The 13,240-nt window shown below is 51.2% G+C and overlaps 1 protein-coding gene across 1 annotated transcript in view; it reads right to left on the bottom strand.

The window, feature by feature from the left end:
- HIP1 (huntingtin interacting protein 1) overlaps positions 1–13,240 on the bottom strand; it is a 139,193-nt gene that overhangs the window by 21,199 nt on the left and 104,754 nt on the right. Inside the window, exons 6-13 of the mRNA XM_053669419.1 lie at positions 12,023–12,099; positions 11,530–11,591; positions 7,208–7,348; positions 5,653–5,710; positions 1,938–2,013; positions 1,693–1,833; positions 1,309–1,406; positions 870–942 (exon numbers count right to left, since the gene is read on the bottom strand). Coding sequence (XP_053525394.1) covers positions 870–942; positions 1,309–1,406; positions 1,693–1,833; positions 1,938–2,013; positions 5,653–5,710; positions 7,208–7,348; positions 11,530–11,591; positions 12,023–12,099 — 726 coding nt within the window. The remainder of the gene's footprint in view (positions 1–869; positions 943–1,308; positions 1,407–1,692; positions 1,834–1,937; positions 2,014–5,652; positions 5,711–7,207; positions 7,349–11,529; positions 11,592–12,022; positions 12,100–13,240) is intronic.

The following is a 13,240-nucleotide window of genomic DNA, read 5'->3' as shown; positions in this document are numbered from 1 at the left end:
CGTAATATGGCCGATTGCCGTGCTGCTGTGGGTCAGGTGTGCTGGGTGGAGAAGCAGGTCCTATCGTGTTTCTAGCACTGACCAAATTAATGCCTAGGTTTTCCTAACAAGCTGACTCCCAAAGTCTCATTGGAGCTGAGCCTTCAGGTAATTACAAGCCATCCAATCAGCAACAACAGGGGATGACGGTGGGGGAATTCTGGTCCTGTCAGAGGGGCTTGGGAGAGCGATGGAGGAGGTGGAGTCGGGAGGGAGAGAGTGTCCACCTGTCCCAGTGAGCAAAGCCTCTGACCAGCTCTGGTGTCAGGGGCCAGGCATGTCCAGCATCAGACATGCAAACAGCCATCAGAGTGAGGGACCAAACCTTCTTATCACTGTGTGCATACAGGTCTTTCTCACCACAGCTTCACAGCTGGTAGGTGATCACGGTTATTTCTGAGGGACACCGGGGCTTGGCTTCGAGGCCATTCTCAAAGCAAATGCAGTAGAAATGCACTACGATGAGACCACGGAGACCAGATCCTCTGGCTTTGGTATTTCTACTAATTAATCCCCTAAAATGTGGTCCAACAAGTACCTACGTGAAGCAATTTTTAAAAAATCCTCACCCGAGGACATTTTTTTTTTTTGCTTTCGAAAAGAGAGAATGGGGGAGAGGGAGGGTGACAGAGGAACACTGATGTGGGGCAGAAACATCAACTGGTTGACTCCCGTATGCACGGGAACCGGGAATTGAACCCACAACCTTTCAGTTATGGCACGACACTCCAGCCAACTGAGCCGCACCAGCCAGGGTTATGTGAAACAAATTGAATTAAAATCTGTTCTCTGATGGTAAAGCCCAGAAGCAGATCAGAGCCCATTCTCACCTCAGTCTTCATGTTTTCCAGCTGTGCCTTCAGCCCACTGATCTCTTTGTACAATTGATCAATTAAGTGATCCCTGGGAACAGAAGGAGAATAAGTTTGCACCCACTGTGCTCCTACCCCTCTCTTCCTAAATGCAAGCTGGGAGACCAGTAGAGGAAGTTAAAAGCTGGTGTTAATCTGGAGATGATTCTTTTAAAGTTCATAAATTTTACTCTAAAATTGTCAGTTACTAGATACTAATCTAATACCCACAGGTCCACTGTTGTTTCAGCATCACCTGATTTTCCTTAGGGATCTGATGGGCTACTATTGGAGGGATAAGACGTTTCTCTAAGAAGCCCAGGCATCATTAAGGATTCCTCTTTGGTGAGGTGCGGCAAGTCAGATCATGGCTTAACTTAGTTTCTCTCAAGTTTGTATTAACCCTGCTTGGACTCACTTCTCATCCTTGTTCACACCGTTCTGACTGTTGAAATTGAAGGGGTCACTGCTGAATGAGCTGCCAAAGATGTCATCAAACTTGTTGTCAAACAAATTCTGTGGTAACCAAAAAGGATTGAGAACAAAGTTAGAGGTCCAGAGAATTCTGAGTGGGGGTCAAATGAGTCACATTTAAGAATGGACTCTTTCTTAATCAGGTTCACATCCATTTACAGTGCTCCTAGGGACGACAGGGCGAGATGCTCAGTCCAGGTTAGAACCTGGGTTAGAAGTTAGCTGACCCTGCTTAGAGCCAAGGTGGCTTGGTCAGAACCCCACCCGTACTCTCCCCTGCACTTGGGGGCAAGGGAAGAGCCACGTTTCTCTCCCAAGTGGTCCTCACCTGCTGGGAGGCATCCATGTCCATGAGGTCATCCTTCTCCGAGACTGGCTCGCTGTCAGGGGACGAGGCCTCGGCTGGGATCACCACCACGGGGCTGATGTGTTCTGACAGGGCAGAGGCCCGGAGGAAGTTGGGTGGGTTCTGAAGAGGGAAGACACACCCTGGAAGTTGGTCACTTGTCAGGCCTGCCAATCTCTAAGAGTATCCTGGACTCGGCAGCTCCCAGGGTGTGGCTGGACACTTACCTCGGGCAGCTGAGGGATCTGAATGAGCCGCTTGAAGTACTGAAGGTTGCTGGAGCGGTAGAACAGATCTTTCAACCTGGGGATGGGGGAGAGCCTGAGGGGGCTGGGGTCTCCACCGGCCCCGGGAAGGAGGGGAGAGTGTACACCCCAGCTTTCCTCCTGTGCCTGCCCAGGTCAAAGGCACAGGCTGTCAAGGAGATGGCCCCCATGGTGCAAGGACTCAATTATGATGCTATAGAGAAAGAGTATTTATAGCCAGTCCTGGTGGTGAGGAAAGTGTAACTCAAACTGCAAAATCCTTTACAAGAGTAGATAATCCAAAAACTAATTTCCACATCACTGTTGCTTGACAGATGAATCTTCCTAGGAATTTTTGGCTTAGAGTAACTTTAAAATAAATGGTTTGGTTTTTTTTTCAGGTTAAATCACCTATGCACAGGAAGAGGGAAGGAATTTAATTACTAAGGTAGATCTCTTTTAAATCACTTCCCCGTGTGTTAGAGCCATGGGTCACCTCCCCAGTTAGCTTCTGGAGAGCAGAGGCTGGGCCTTGCCGAGCCAGTTACCACAACACCAGGCATCGGGGAACTATTCAGCAAGTACCCACTGGAGGAACTCTATTTATACTGAGTCTCTAATCTTGGATGAATATGGGAACGAAGAAATCAAATTTTTTTTCTCATCCTCAAATCTCTACTTTGAATCTAAACACTGAAGGCCAAGAAAGCCGAGAGCACCAGACGTACTGGGTTGGCCAAAAAGTCTGTTCTTTTTTTTTTTTCGTATGATGGACCTAGTAGTGCTTAGTTGTCTTTAACTTCATTTGAAATAATTGTTAGGTTGTATTGTGACAACTGTCATATCAGTGTGCATTATAAAAAAACTTACCAAGATTGGTGAATTTCTGTGCAGCCATTTTAAAATTGAAGATGGAAGATACACAACATTTGTGGCATATTATGCTTTATTATTTTAAGAAAGGTAAAAACACAACTAAAATGCAAAAAAAGATTTGGGCAGTGTATGGAGAAGGTGCCGTGACTGATTGAATGTATCAAATGTGGTTTGTGGAGTTTCTTAGTACTGGTGACATTTTGGCTGAACAACTCTTTGCTGAGGGGCTGTCTGATGCACTGGAAGGGGTGATTAGCAGCACCCCTGGCCTCTGCCCACTAGAAGCCAATGGCAGGAGATAGCCAACATGCTCAGAATATCCAAATCAATCAAGTTATTGGTGAAAATGAAAAATGTCTTTTATTTTACAGAAGAAGCAAAACAGACGTTTTGGCCAACCCAGTGCTTGATGAGGTGGAATCGGGTCAGGGCCCCAGAGCCTCTCTCTGCAGCACAGAATGTCCTCCCATTTGGCCTAACAAACTAAATCCCTGGGGTCTCATGACAGCCACTTGGACCCCAAGGTTAGAAATGTCCCTGCGATGTCATCGCTGCTCTCCCAGAATTAGGGGACGGTGATGCCTTGGAGAGCCAACATGCCCGTTAGAAGAGAGAGTGAACTGGATACTCACAGGAGACACCTCCATAAGCCAGAACAAATTAAAGGAAGTACAACCACCTGACCACACATCTCCCCCTTTCTGGGCCGGAGCCAACAGTAACAGGCTCTGCTGCTTTCAACAGCTACTGGAATTTACATTCCAGGAAATTAGCCCCAGGGCCTGTCTCCTAGGGTTTAGTAAATCATTTATTATAGAATAAACATAGGAGGCTTTTCAAATGGAACAGGGAAATCAGGAGGTTAGTACAACCCTGAACTTGTCCTCTGATGGCTGCTCGGGAACCAGTAGCAGAGAAACCTAAGCTTGGGATTTGGGAGCTACGCTTTTCCCATTGTCAAGGCTGAAGAAGTTAACAGGAAAAGCAAGATGGTCAAAATAAACCCTGTGAAGCTGACTCCCTTCTCGGCTCCCTGGGTTCTTCCACCTCCCACTCCATTCCTTCCCCTCTCCTTGGGCACACTTACTTGAAGGCTGAGCTATACTTTTCATGTAGCCACCAATTTTCTTTTCCAAGTGCATCAGAATAATTAGCCTCTCAGGTAAGCTCTTCTTCTTCTGGGCTAGTTGGTTCATTAGCTCATTAATTCAATCAAATATTTATTAAACACTATATGCTTAATGACTATATATGTATCAGGTGCAAGAGATATAACAGACAAGACAGAAATAACGTGCTACGAATGATGAAGGAGCCCTGACCAGCCTGGCTCACTTGGTTGAACGTTGTCCCGCAAAATGAAAAGGTGGCCAGTTTGATTCCAGGCGGGGCACATGCCTGGGTTGCGGGCCAGTCCCCAGTTGGGGTGCATGCCCCAATGTGTTTCTCACATTGATGTTTCTCTCCCTCTCTTCCTCCCTCTAAAAATAAGTAAATAAAATCTTGGGGGAAAAATGAAGGAAATAAACGGCGTGCTGTGAGGGAGAACATGGGCATGGAGCGGGGTGACGTTGGAGGGTCAGGAGATGGGGAAGATCCCCACTCAGATAAGGTGACTGAGGACGGCCTCTGAGAGTGGTGACCAAAGCTGACCTGGGGCTGGTCAGGCTGGGAAAACAGAATCCCCACGAGGGGCGACAGCGTCCCCAGGAGATGGAGGCCCGGAGGAAGGAACTGGAGGTGGACTCCGTGTGGCTGACACACGTCCAGCTCTGGGAACCAGGTCAGAGCCAGCAGGCAGGGCCAGATCGTGCAGGGTCTTGTGGAGCAGAGCCCGGCTCCTATTCTCAGTGTAATCAGAAGCATGGAAAGGTTTCAAGCAAGGGGTTTGCATTTTACAAGGACGTTCTAATTGCTGGGTGAGAACCGGAGTGCAGGAGGGTGCAGTGGAAGTCCAGGGCACCCTCTCAACACCGGAGGTCCTGGCAGACAGTGACGGTAGCCGCAGAGATGGGAGGAGATGTGACCAGAGCCAGGGTGTCTTTGTAGAGCATCGGTGGAACCTGTGAATGGTCTGGATGTGGGGGATGAGGTGAATGACAAGTTCTAAATCTCTGGCCTAAACGGACAGTGGCAATATTTACTGAGGTTAAAAAAACTGGGGAGAAAGGGTTTCTTGGAGGAAAACCTAGAGTTTAGCCTGAGATTTAAGTTTGGTGTAGACATGTCACATAGACAATTGGGTACATGAGACTGGAATTCAGAGGTAAGGTTCTGCTAGAGATACGGATTTGGGAGCTGTCAGCATGCGCACGGTCTAAGACAGCAAGAACGCAGGGGGAAGGAAAAGTGAAGAGGGGGAAGCCCTGGGCATGAAGCACGTGATGAATGAAATGGCCCTCTTCTGTGTGCTGCTACTTCTTTTTTTAAAAAAAATTTATTAATTTACTTTTATAGATGGAGGAAGAGAGGGAAAGAAACATGGATCCAGTGCCTCTCACACACGCCCCACTTGGGGACCTGGCCCTTAACCCAGGTATGCATCTCAACCAGGAATCAAACCGTGACCTTTCGGTCTGCAGGCCGGCCCTCGGTCCACTGAACAGCACCAGCCAGGCCCTTCTACGTGCTTCTAGGGGATTTACTGAAGAAATGGCAGCTCCCCCAGACACTGGTAGGTTTTCCATCCTCCTAGTTCTTTCTCTTTATTTGATTGCTTTAAAATGCAGATACTCTCGTTCCTCAATTATTTAAAGCAAGTGCTCTTTGATGTTATGGTAGTTTTTGATTCACCTTCATTTCTATCACCTAAGCCACTTACTTTGTGAACTGCTCCATGAAACGGTCCCGGTGGCCTTGCAGGGTATCAGCTGGGAGACCTGGGAGAAATTGGAAAAGAGTGAGAGGGAAGAGGAGGGACAGAAGGCAGGTCAAGCCACAGCAGACCACCCACCCGGGGCTTGCGGCCAACCCTGCTGGCAGGCATTCTGGCCTAGAGCTGCCCCAGGACTGGTATTAAAGGAGGCTCAACAGGGAGTCTGGGGCGCTTATGTTCCAGATTGTTCCTCCAGTTTGCTCCTGGAGTGTGTGAGCCATGCTGGGAGTTATGTTCCTGACCACAGAAGAAGCACTGGTGACCACTGTGGTTTCCTGTAGATCAAAACTATTCTACAGTAAAATTGTATCTTTAGGAGAGTGTATACTGAGTGGAGCGTCTCCCCCACTCCTTTCCCACCCATGCCGTCCTGCACAGAGGCCACCAGGGAGGGACTTGTGTATCGCTTTGCCTTTAAGCCCAAATATTTAATTACCCATTTCTTCTCATAACTCACCACTTTATAAGAAAGTAGGAATGTACTAATGGATAATTGGGTTTCACAGCATTTTAGAAACAATTACAAGTTCATCTGTATTCAGAGCTCCTAAGTAACTGCCTGCCTTCTCTTAGAATTGAGTCCAGCCTCTGCTCCCATCTTCTCCAAATCCCTTCTAGTCCTTGAACATCGAAGTCCAACCTCCCTTCCACGAAACCCTCCTGGATTCATAAGAGCAAGGCTGACTCCCTAGTCCCATCTAAGTATCCAGACCCATTCCTTGCCAGTGACCACAGATCCAGAGGGTCCCTTGTTGGAGAATTCTAAACTACAACCTTGCTAGGGCCCATTCACATCTCGATTTTTCTTGGTGTTCCAGCACCCACACCTTCTGCACGTGCCCACTCTTCACAGTGGCCGCCTTGGGATGTGGTCCTGGCAGCACGCACATCAGATGCGTCTGGGATATGGCTTAACCATGCGGACCCCGAGGGCAACAGACCTACCAATGCAGATGGTGCAGGGGCAAGGGGCAGAACCCACACACATTGTTTTAAACAAGAAGCACATGAAAGTATAAGAACTTCTGCAGGGCCAAGAGTCTCCAAAACAGATGACAAAAAAGCATCCTGGGGCCTGTGGCTAGGTCAGGGTCGGCACTCCACTCACGTGAGCAGCGTTTTACATTTTACGTATCCCTACAAAATCCTGCTTGCACAACGAGCCCGTGTGGCCAGGCATGTTGGAAACAACGCCTTTGCCGCTGTGGGTCCAGGCCAGGTCTGTTGCCACTTGTGTGGTTCACAGAATACAGGACATGTGTGGATGGAGGTGAGGTAAAGCTGGGGTGGAGGGAGGGGACCATCCTGGGACCCCACTGTCGCAAGCCAGGTGCTTCGCAGGGCACCATGCGGCTGGCACCCTGCTTTTCTCAAGGCAGGTCTTTTAGAACAGAGGCTGAGAGCTCAGGCCACGGAGGAGCTGCACTTATCCAGGGACAGCTTCAGGCTGAGATCCTCCCTCTAGCCAGAAGCTCAGAGAAGATCTGGCTGGTGTACTCACAGGAGTGGAGTTTGAAGAGAAGCTTGACAGTGTAATCATAGAGGTGACTGCAGTCCAAGATGACCTGGATCAGTGGGGCAAGGCGGCACTGCCCAGCTGTTGTCACCGACACAGAGCGGGACATGTCCAGGGAGTTGAACACTAGAAAACAAAAGGGGGAGGGAGGCGGTGGAACTAGGAAGCTTTAGGGGACCTGCTCAGAGGGCCAAAGGCAGGGGTCTCGCATATGCTGGGCACCTATGTTGTGCACACACTATCGCCTTTGATGCACTTAAACTTCACACGGTGCCTGAAGGATAAAGGTAGCCTTGTTATACAGGCAAGGAAACTGAAGGTATGTGACTGGAAGGTGGTCGCAAAATCAAGAACTGGTTTTGCTGAGAGGTTCTGGGTTAAAAGACAGCGCCTGTGTGGCCAGCAGTGGTGGCCCAGGAGCCTGGCTCCTGTAAGACAAGCTGCTCCACGTGTCATGAGCAGGGAACTCTGCTCTTCCCTGTGCACAGCCCTGAGGAAGCCGGGAAAGAAGAGACTCGGCCACAGGCTGGTGTAGCCCCTGGGGAGGAGTCTCCTCCTTGAGGGGCTTCGTGGCCTCTGCCCCCAGGCTGAGCAGAGGCTGAACACCTCACTTTTCAGTTTTTGATTTAACAGAAGTGGGGAGATGAGCTCTTGATCAACGGAAGCCCTCAGCTGTATGGGGCACCAGAATTTCAGGATTGGGAGGGGCTGCTGAGACAGCCAATCCAACCCTTCTGCTCACGCATGAACACAGACGATGGGAACCCTGACCCTGAGAGGCACCCAGTCTGGTGGTGGCAACAGTTAACATGTGGGGAAAATATCAAACATCGCTAAGAACATGAGGAAGGGAAAAAGCCAGGCTTGAATTCCTACTGGCCTGCCACAGGGTTATTGGGACAGGAAGAGGGATGTGTGCCCGAGCCCTGGGTGGGTGATCAGAGAGCCTGCTAACTTGATCAGAGAACCAAGTTCAGGGGCTGGGACCAGGATGACCATCAGGATCGAAAGCTGATGGAAGTCCTTGGAACAGGCCAACAGCAGGACTGCCCCCCACTGTCCCAAGCTCCAGAGAGCAGTCTGCTCCCGAGATCCCTCAACATTAACCCATTGCACCTTCTCCTAAGACAAGCAACTGGACCCTCAGCACACACCAGCAGCCAGGGCTGATTTCCTGCCTGCAGCAGCTGCCCACTACCTCCAGAACTTCACCTGTAGCCGGGACCGGCAACGAAAGACATCCCCTGCAGCCCCTCAGCAAGTGGGGCTGCCCCGCAGGCACGCCCAGAGCTGCTGGGCCCGGCCTTCCCTGATTGCACTAATCCCTGTTAACCACTTGGTCTGGCAGCTGAAAAAAAGCCCAAATGGTTCTAATTAAAAGGCAGCTTTTCTTGACACAAATTAAAAGCAGCTGTCACTGCAAGGCGGCCATCCGCAAGCCTACTGGCTTCCGTAGGCTCCACTCTGGCAGGGCGTCACCGACGGCTCCCTCTCCAGGCCGCCACTGCTTTCCAGGAACGCCGCCGGCATCCAGGCACAGCACGAGCAGCGTGACCACGGACGAGCTACTCCACCTCTTTGAGCCTCCAGATGCTTTTCTATAAAATGCAGATGGTTCTAATAGCGCATCTCATACGGGTCTCGTAATAATTAAATGAAAATGTTGTGTGAAGTGCATAGCACTGAGCAGTGGCTCTCAACTTTGGCTTTCAGATTGATTAGAATCATCTGGAGAAATTTAAAAACTACTAATGTCTGCCTGCAACTCTCCCACACCCCAATTCTATTTTAATTGGTTTGGGGTAGGACTGGGGCATCAGTAGATTTCAAAAGCCCCCCCGGCCCGTGATTCTACTATGCTGTATTTTCTCACTCAGTGGTTCTCAAACTTCGGTAAGCAAGAGAATGATTAGGTGGCACCGTCCAGTTGAATCCTGTGAGGATGGAAGTGTCCCTATGTGCTGTTCCATGTGCTGGTCACATGTGGTTACTCAGTGCCCAAAACACGGCAAGCGGGACTAAGGCCCTGGCTATTTCGTGTTATTTAATGGTAATCAATTTAAATAGTCACACGTGGCTAGTGGCTGCCACAGTGGACAGCACAGACCAGGGGGCCTTGTTAAAATGCTGAGTGGTGGGCCTCCACCCCAGGCTCACTGTGCCTGGGGTGGCACCTGAGCATTCGCTTTTCTAACAGTTTTAGGTGATGCTGCCACTACTGGTCCAGGGATCACAGAGCCGCCGCGTAGATGTTAACTGTCACTGGTCCATCTCCCACAGCTGAAAACCAACGGCGCCCTGCTGAGGGGGCAGGTCAGAACCTTGCAAGGCCACAGACTAGGCCTGAGAAGCTGGAGAGGCCCCTTCCAACACCAGTCCTCGTAACTTTTGCGTCACACAGTAGGTGAGTTGGCACAGGGAAGGGAGCAGGGGAGACATATAAAAGAGGGCTCTTGTTCCAAATCAGGTCTCTTTCAGAGACAAGAAAGCCAAGACTTGGGTAGCTCTCCTCTAGAAAACTCTAAGTAGCCAAGTCCCCCAGACAAGCCTGAGCATTCAGCTGGACGCTGGCACCATCTCACGAACTGTGTTTGTCTGCTGTTTTTTCACTGCTGGTCTGCTGCTGAGCACAAGCTATAGACGGGCTCTGGGCTGAAGCGGAGGGGAGTGGGGCACGGCTCCTGATTCTGAGGAGGAGCTCCGCATCGGGTGGTAGGGATACAAGTGAACAGTGCAGATAAAAACAGAGCCAGTTATCCTGGGAGGTGGAGCGAGCTGGCCCCCTGCGGTGGGGCATTTGCCTGCACCACACACCCATCCTCCCAGCCTCCTCACATCCTGGCAGGTGGCATCACACCTTTGCTCACTTTCTCCAGCAGTCTGTCAGGGGCTGGAAGGGACAGCCCCAAAGGCTGAGCCATCTGGCGTGTGTCCCCAACCACCACCATGGCAGGCGCAGTCTGAAACAGAGGCCAGAGCTGCAGTAAGTGGTTGGGTCGGCTGCGTGACAGTTTCTAGACTGATTCTCCCAAGGAAGACAAGATCTTCCTAATCATCACTCATACCTGCACTCAAATGAAGCACATTCCAAAGCTGAGTGTCAGTGAATTCTGACTTATCCACATGGGCCCTTCCTGCCCCAAGCGAAATAACTGAAAGTTTGCTACAACAGTGTGTATACTTCCATGCAAACATTTCTAATGCATTAAAAACAGAACAAAACAAAATAAAACAAAACACCTTTGCGCCATTTCTTCTGCCTTGCTGGCAATGCCTTAGGGCAGGGACTGGATTTCACGTTTCATTTTTACTTCTCTACTGACTTCCGCAGAAGACTTTGCTCCAATCGGTTGCTAGCGGGCACCACATACTCCTTCTCCCACGCCACAGTTTCCAACTGTTTCCGGTGCTCCACTGACCACATCCTGCACCGAACTGATCAGTCCAAGTATCGAGGAACTTGCTGCCCCGTCACAGGTCTGCGACAGCTGGAAATAACTAGCCATTTGCCTTACAGATGAACATGATGAAAAATATTGCAATTTATGGTGAGACCGTTTCTGTCTTTTAAGAGAGAACCAAAGTCCCAGGGGTGGACCCTATGTCCTCAAATGCTGAGGCTGCCACACTTGTGCACCATTACTTGTGTTTTGGAACGTGCCTTCAGAGTTGGACCCTTGTCAAAGAACATCCTGAATCTTAGAAAACTGGTTCTCCCGTTCCCCAGGGACAGAAGGGGAACCGAGTGGGAAGGGGGAGCACAGGAGACAAGGGAAGCAGCTGCTTCCTTCCAGAGGAGAGGAAGCGTTAGGGCCCGACCGCCTAGAAGCACCAGAACCCTCAGCAGGAGGGGCCTGGAGACACTCTCCTACGAGGGAGTTAGTACTTCTCACGTGGACTTGGGTAACAACCCAACTCGACCAGCTTCTTCCCTCACTACCAACCAAGCAGCAGACAGCAGCCCTTCTTGCAGAAATTCAGCCCCGGGGGCCAGGCTGAGTAGCAGACAGGGCTGGGCCAAAGGACCAGCCAGTGTCAGGGCCACAGTCCATGGGCTGAGACAGAGGTCAGAACTGTCTGGGGAGTGTGGTCTTCCTGCTAAGATATGAAATCGCTGACTCTGAAAATGCCCAAGAGCTTCAGCCCCTCTCTGCACGGAAGGCTCGCAGTCTCCAATCTTCCTGGTCCTGTGCTGTGCAGCTTATAGGGAGAGAGGGACTAGCTGGGCTGGTCCCAGCAGGAAACACAGCTGGGGATTAGGCAGTTTCCACGACAGCCTGGGCCAGATTCCGGGAGGGAGGACTCACCAGTTTGGAAGAGGTTAAGTTCGCACTCCAGGTAGTCGAACATCTCCACCGTTAGCTGAAAACTGAAGCGGGGAGGAGAGAACTTACACCCCACAGTCCAAGGCCAGCACTTGCCCTGTCCCTTCCCCCACACTCTGTGCTGCTGCTTCCAAGCCCAGTGCACACACACACCGGCTACAATGCTTAGCTCCCAGTGAAGTGGGTATGAAGGCCATTTGGAGATCCAGTAGGGTGACTTCAACGGCGACAGTGGCAGAGGCAGAGGGCAGACACCACCACCCCGGAGAGGGCGGGTGGAGGGGACAGAGGGTAGAGCCTGGAGTGAGAGACAGCCTGGTGGAGCGCTGCATGAGGTGCCAGCAGTAAGTGGCCCCAAGGCCAAGTCACCCAGGGGTTTTAGTCCCCACCCCAGCCCCGACCATCATGGTTAAGTGAGAGGCTCTACAAAAGCCTCCTTCCCCACTGGGTCCAGAGCACGAGGACAGCCACTTACAAGTTGTTAACATCACTCTCTCCAGCGTCGTCCAGCTGCCGGTCACTCATCTGGAGGTTGCCCGGAAACCTGGGATTCTGGAAGGGAAGCAGAGAAAGGAAGTCAGAACAGGGCACCCCCCAAACTCTGGACAGCCCAACTCCAGCAAGCTGTCCACACTGCGCTCGGGGAGCAGCAGGCCTGACTCTGCTTGTGTGGCATGAACGCAGACAATTCGTGCCTACACGCTTCCCGGGTGTGGAGTTAGTGCATACAACCTCACACACAAACACAGACCCCCGACTGTGGCAAAGAACATCCATTACCCATCATCGGAGGTGAAGCCTCCGTCTCACCCCTGGCAGCCAGAAGAAGGTCCCCGAACAATCCGTGTCCGGGACGCTCTCCTGTAGTACAGTGCGGCCCAGCGGCTGGGCACGGTGGGCCCCGACCACCCACAAGACACAGGCAGTGCAGCATTTGTTACCCCAGCATGACCAGAACCCTCCCCAGGCTTCCCACTGTCCTTTGGCCTTTTCCCAAAGCCCCCGTTGTGGGTTCAGGGAAAACCCACTCTCATGTTAGCTTCAGCAAAACATCAGTCAAATAAACTGGAAGGTAGGAAAATGACATCATGCGCCCCAAAGTGAGGGGACATCACTTTGTATCACTCATTGTCCGCTGTCTGGACCATTATCTCCTCCTCGGTGTGGTTTGTCTGCAGTGCAGGGAACACAAGGCCAAGGGGAGGGTGGGGGTGGGTAGGGGGAGACGGCTGGCCGGTCCAGCAAGGGGGGTTCTGAATCCAGTGCGAGCACTTTAGGCTCTGAAGACAGGAGCCCTGCACCCCGGCGCCTCACTCCAGCTACAGCACCTGCCCTGGGCCCTCGCAGCCCTGTCTGCCCCCAGGCCCACCGCCAGCCCTTCCCTCTCAGACTCTGTGACGTCCTCCAACGCTCCCGTCCGGCTGCACTTAGTTTCTCGCTCGGTCTGAAAATTATGGTCACTGGCTCCTCCGCGCTGGTCCCTGCCTTTCTTACTGCCCATCCTTTCACCTGTTAAACCTGGTGAGCCTGAATTTTTTAAAAAAATTTATTTATTTATCTTTAGAAGGGAAGGGAGGGAGAGGAGAAAAATATCAATGTATGGTTGCTTCTGGTGCATCCCCTGCTGGGAACTGGCCTGCAACCCAATGAGCCTGGATTTTTGTCACATTCTCTGTGCCTAGGACTGGCTGCC

Source organism: Artibeus jamaicensis, unplaced genomic scaffold (genome assembly GCF_021234435.1).
Source record: "Artibeus jamaicensis isolate MK-2021 breed Jamaican fruit bat unplaced genomic scaffold, CSHL_Jam_final contig_1582, whole genome shotgun sequence".
Classification (NCBI taxonomy): Eukaryota; Metazoa; Chordata; class Mammalia; order Chiroptera; family Phyllostomidae; genus Artibeus; species Artibeus jamaicensis.
The sequence above is the reverse complement of the archived record's forward strand: the minus strand, read 5'-3'. Positions and strand labels throughout refer to the sequence as shown.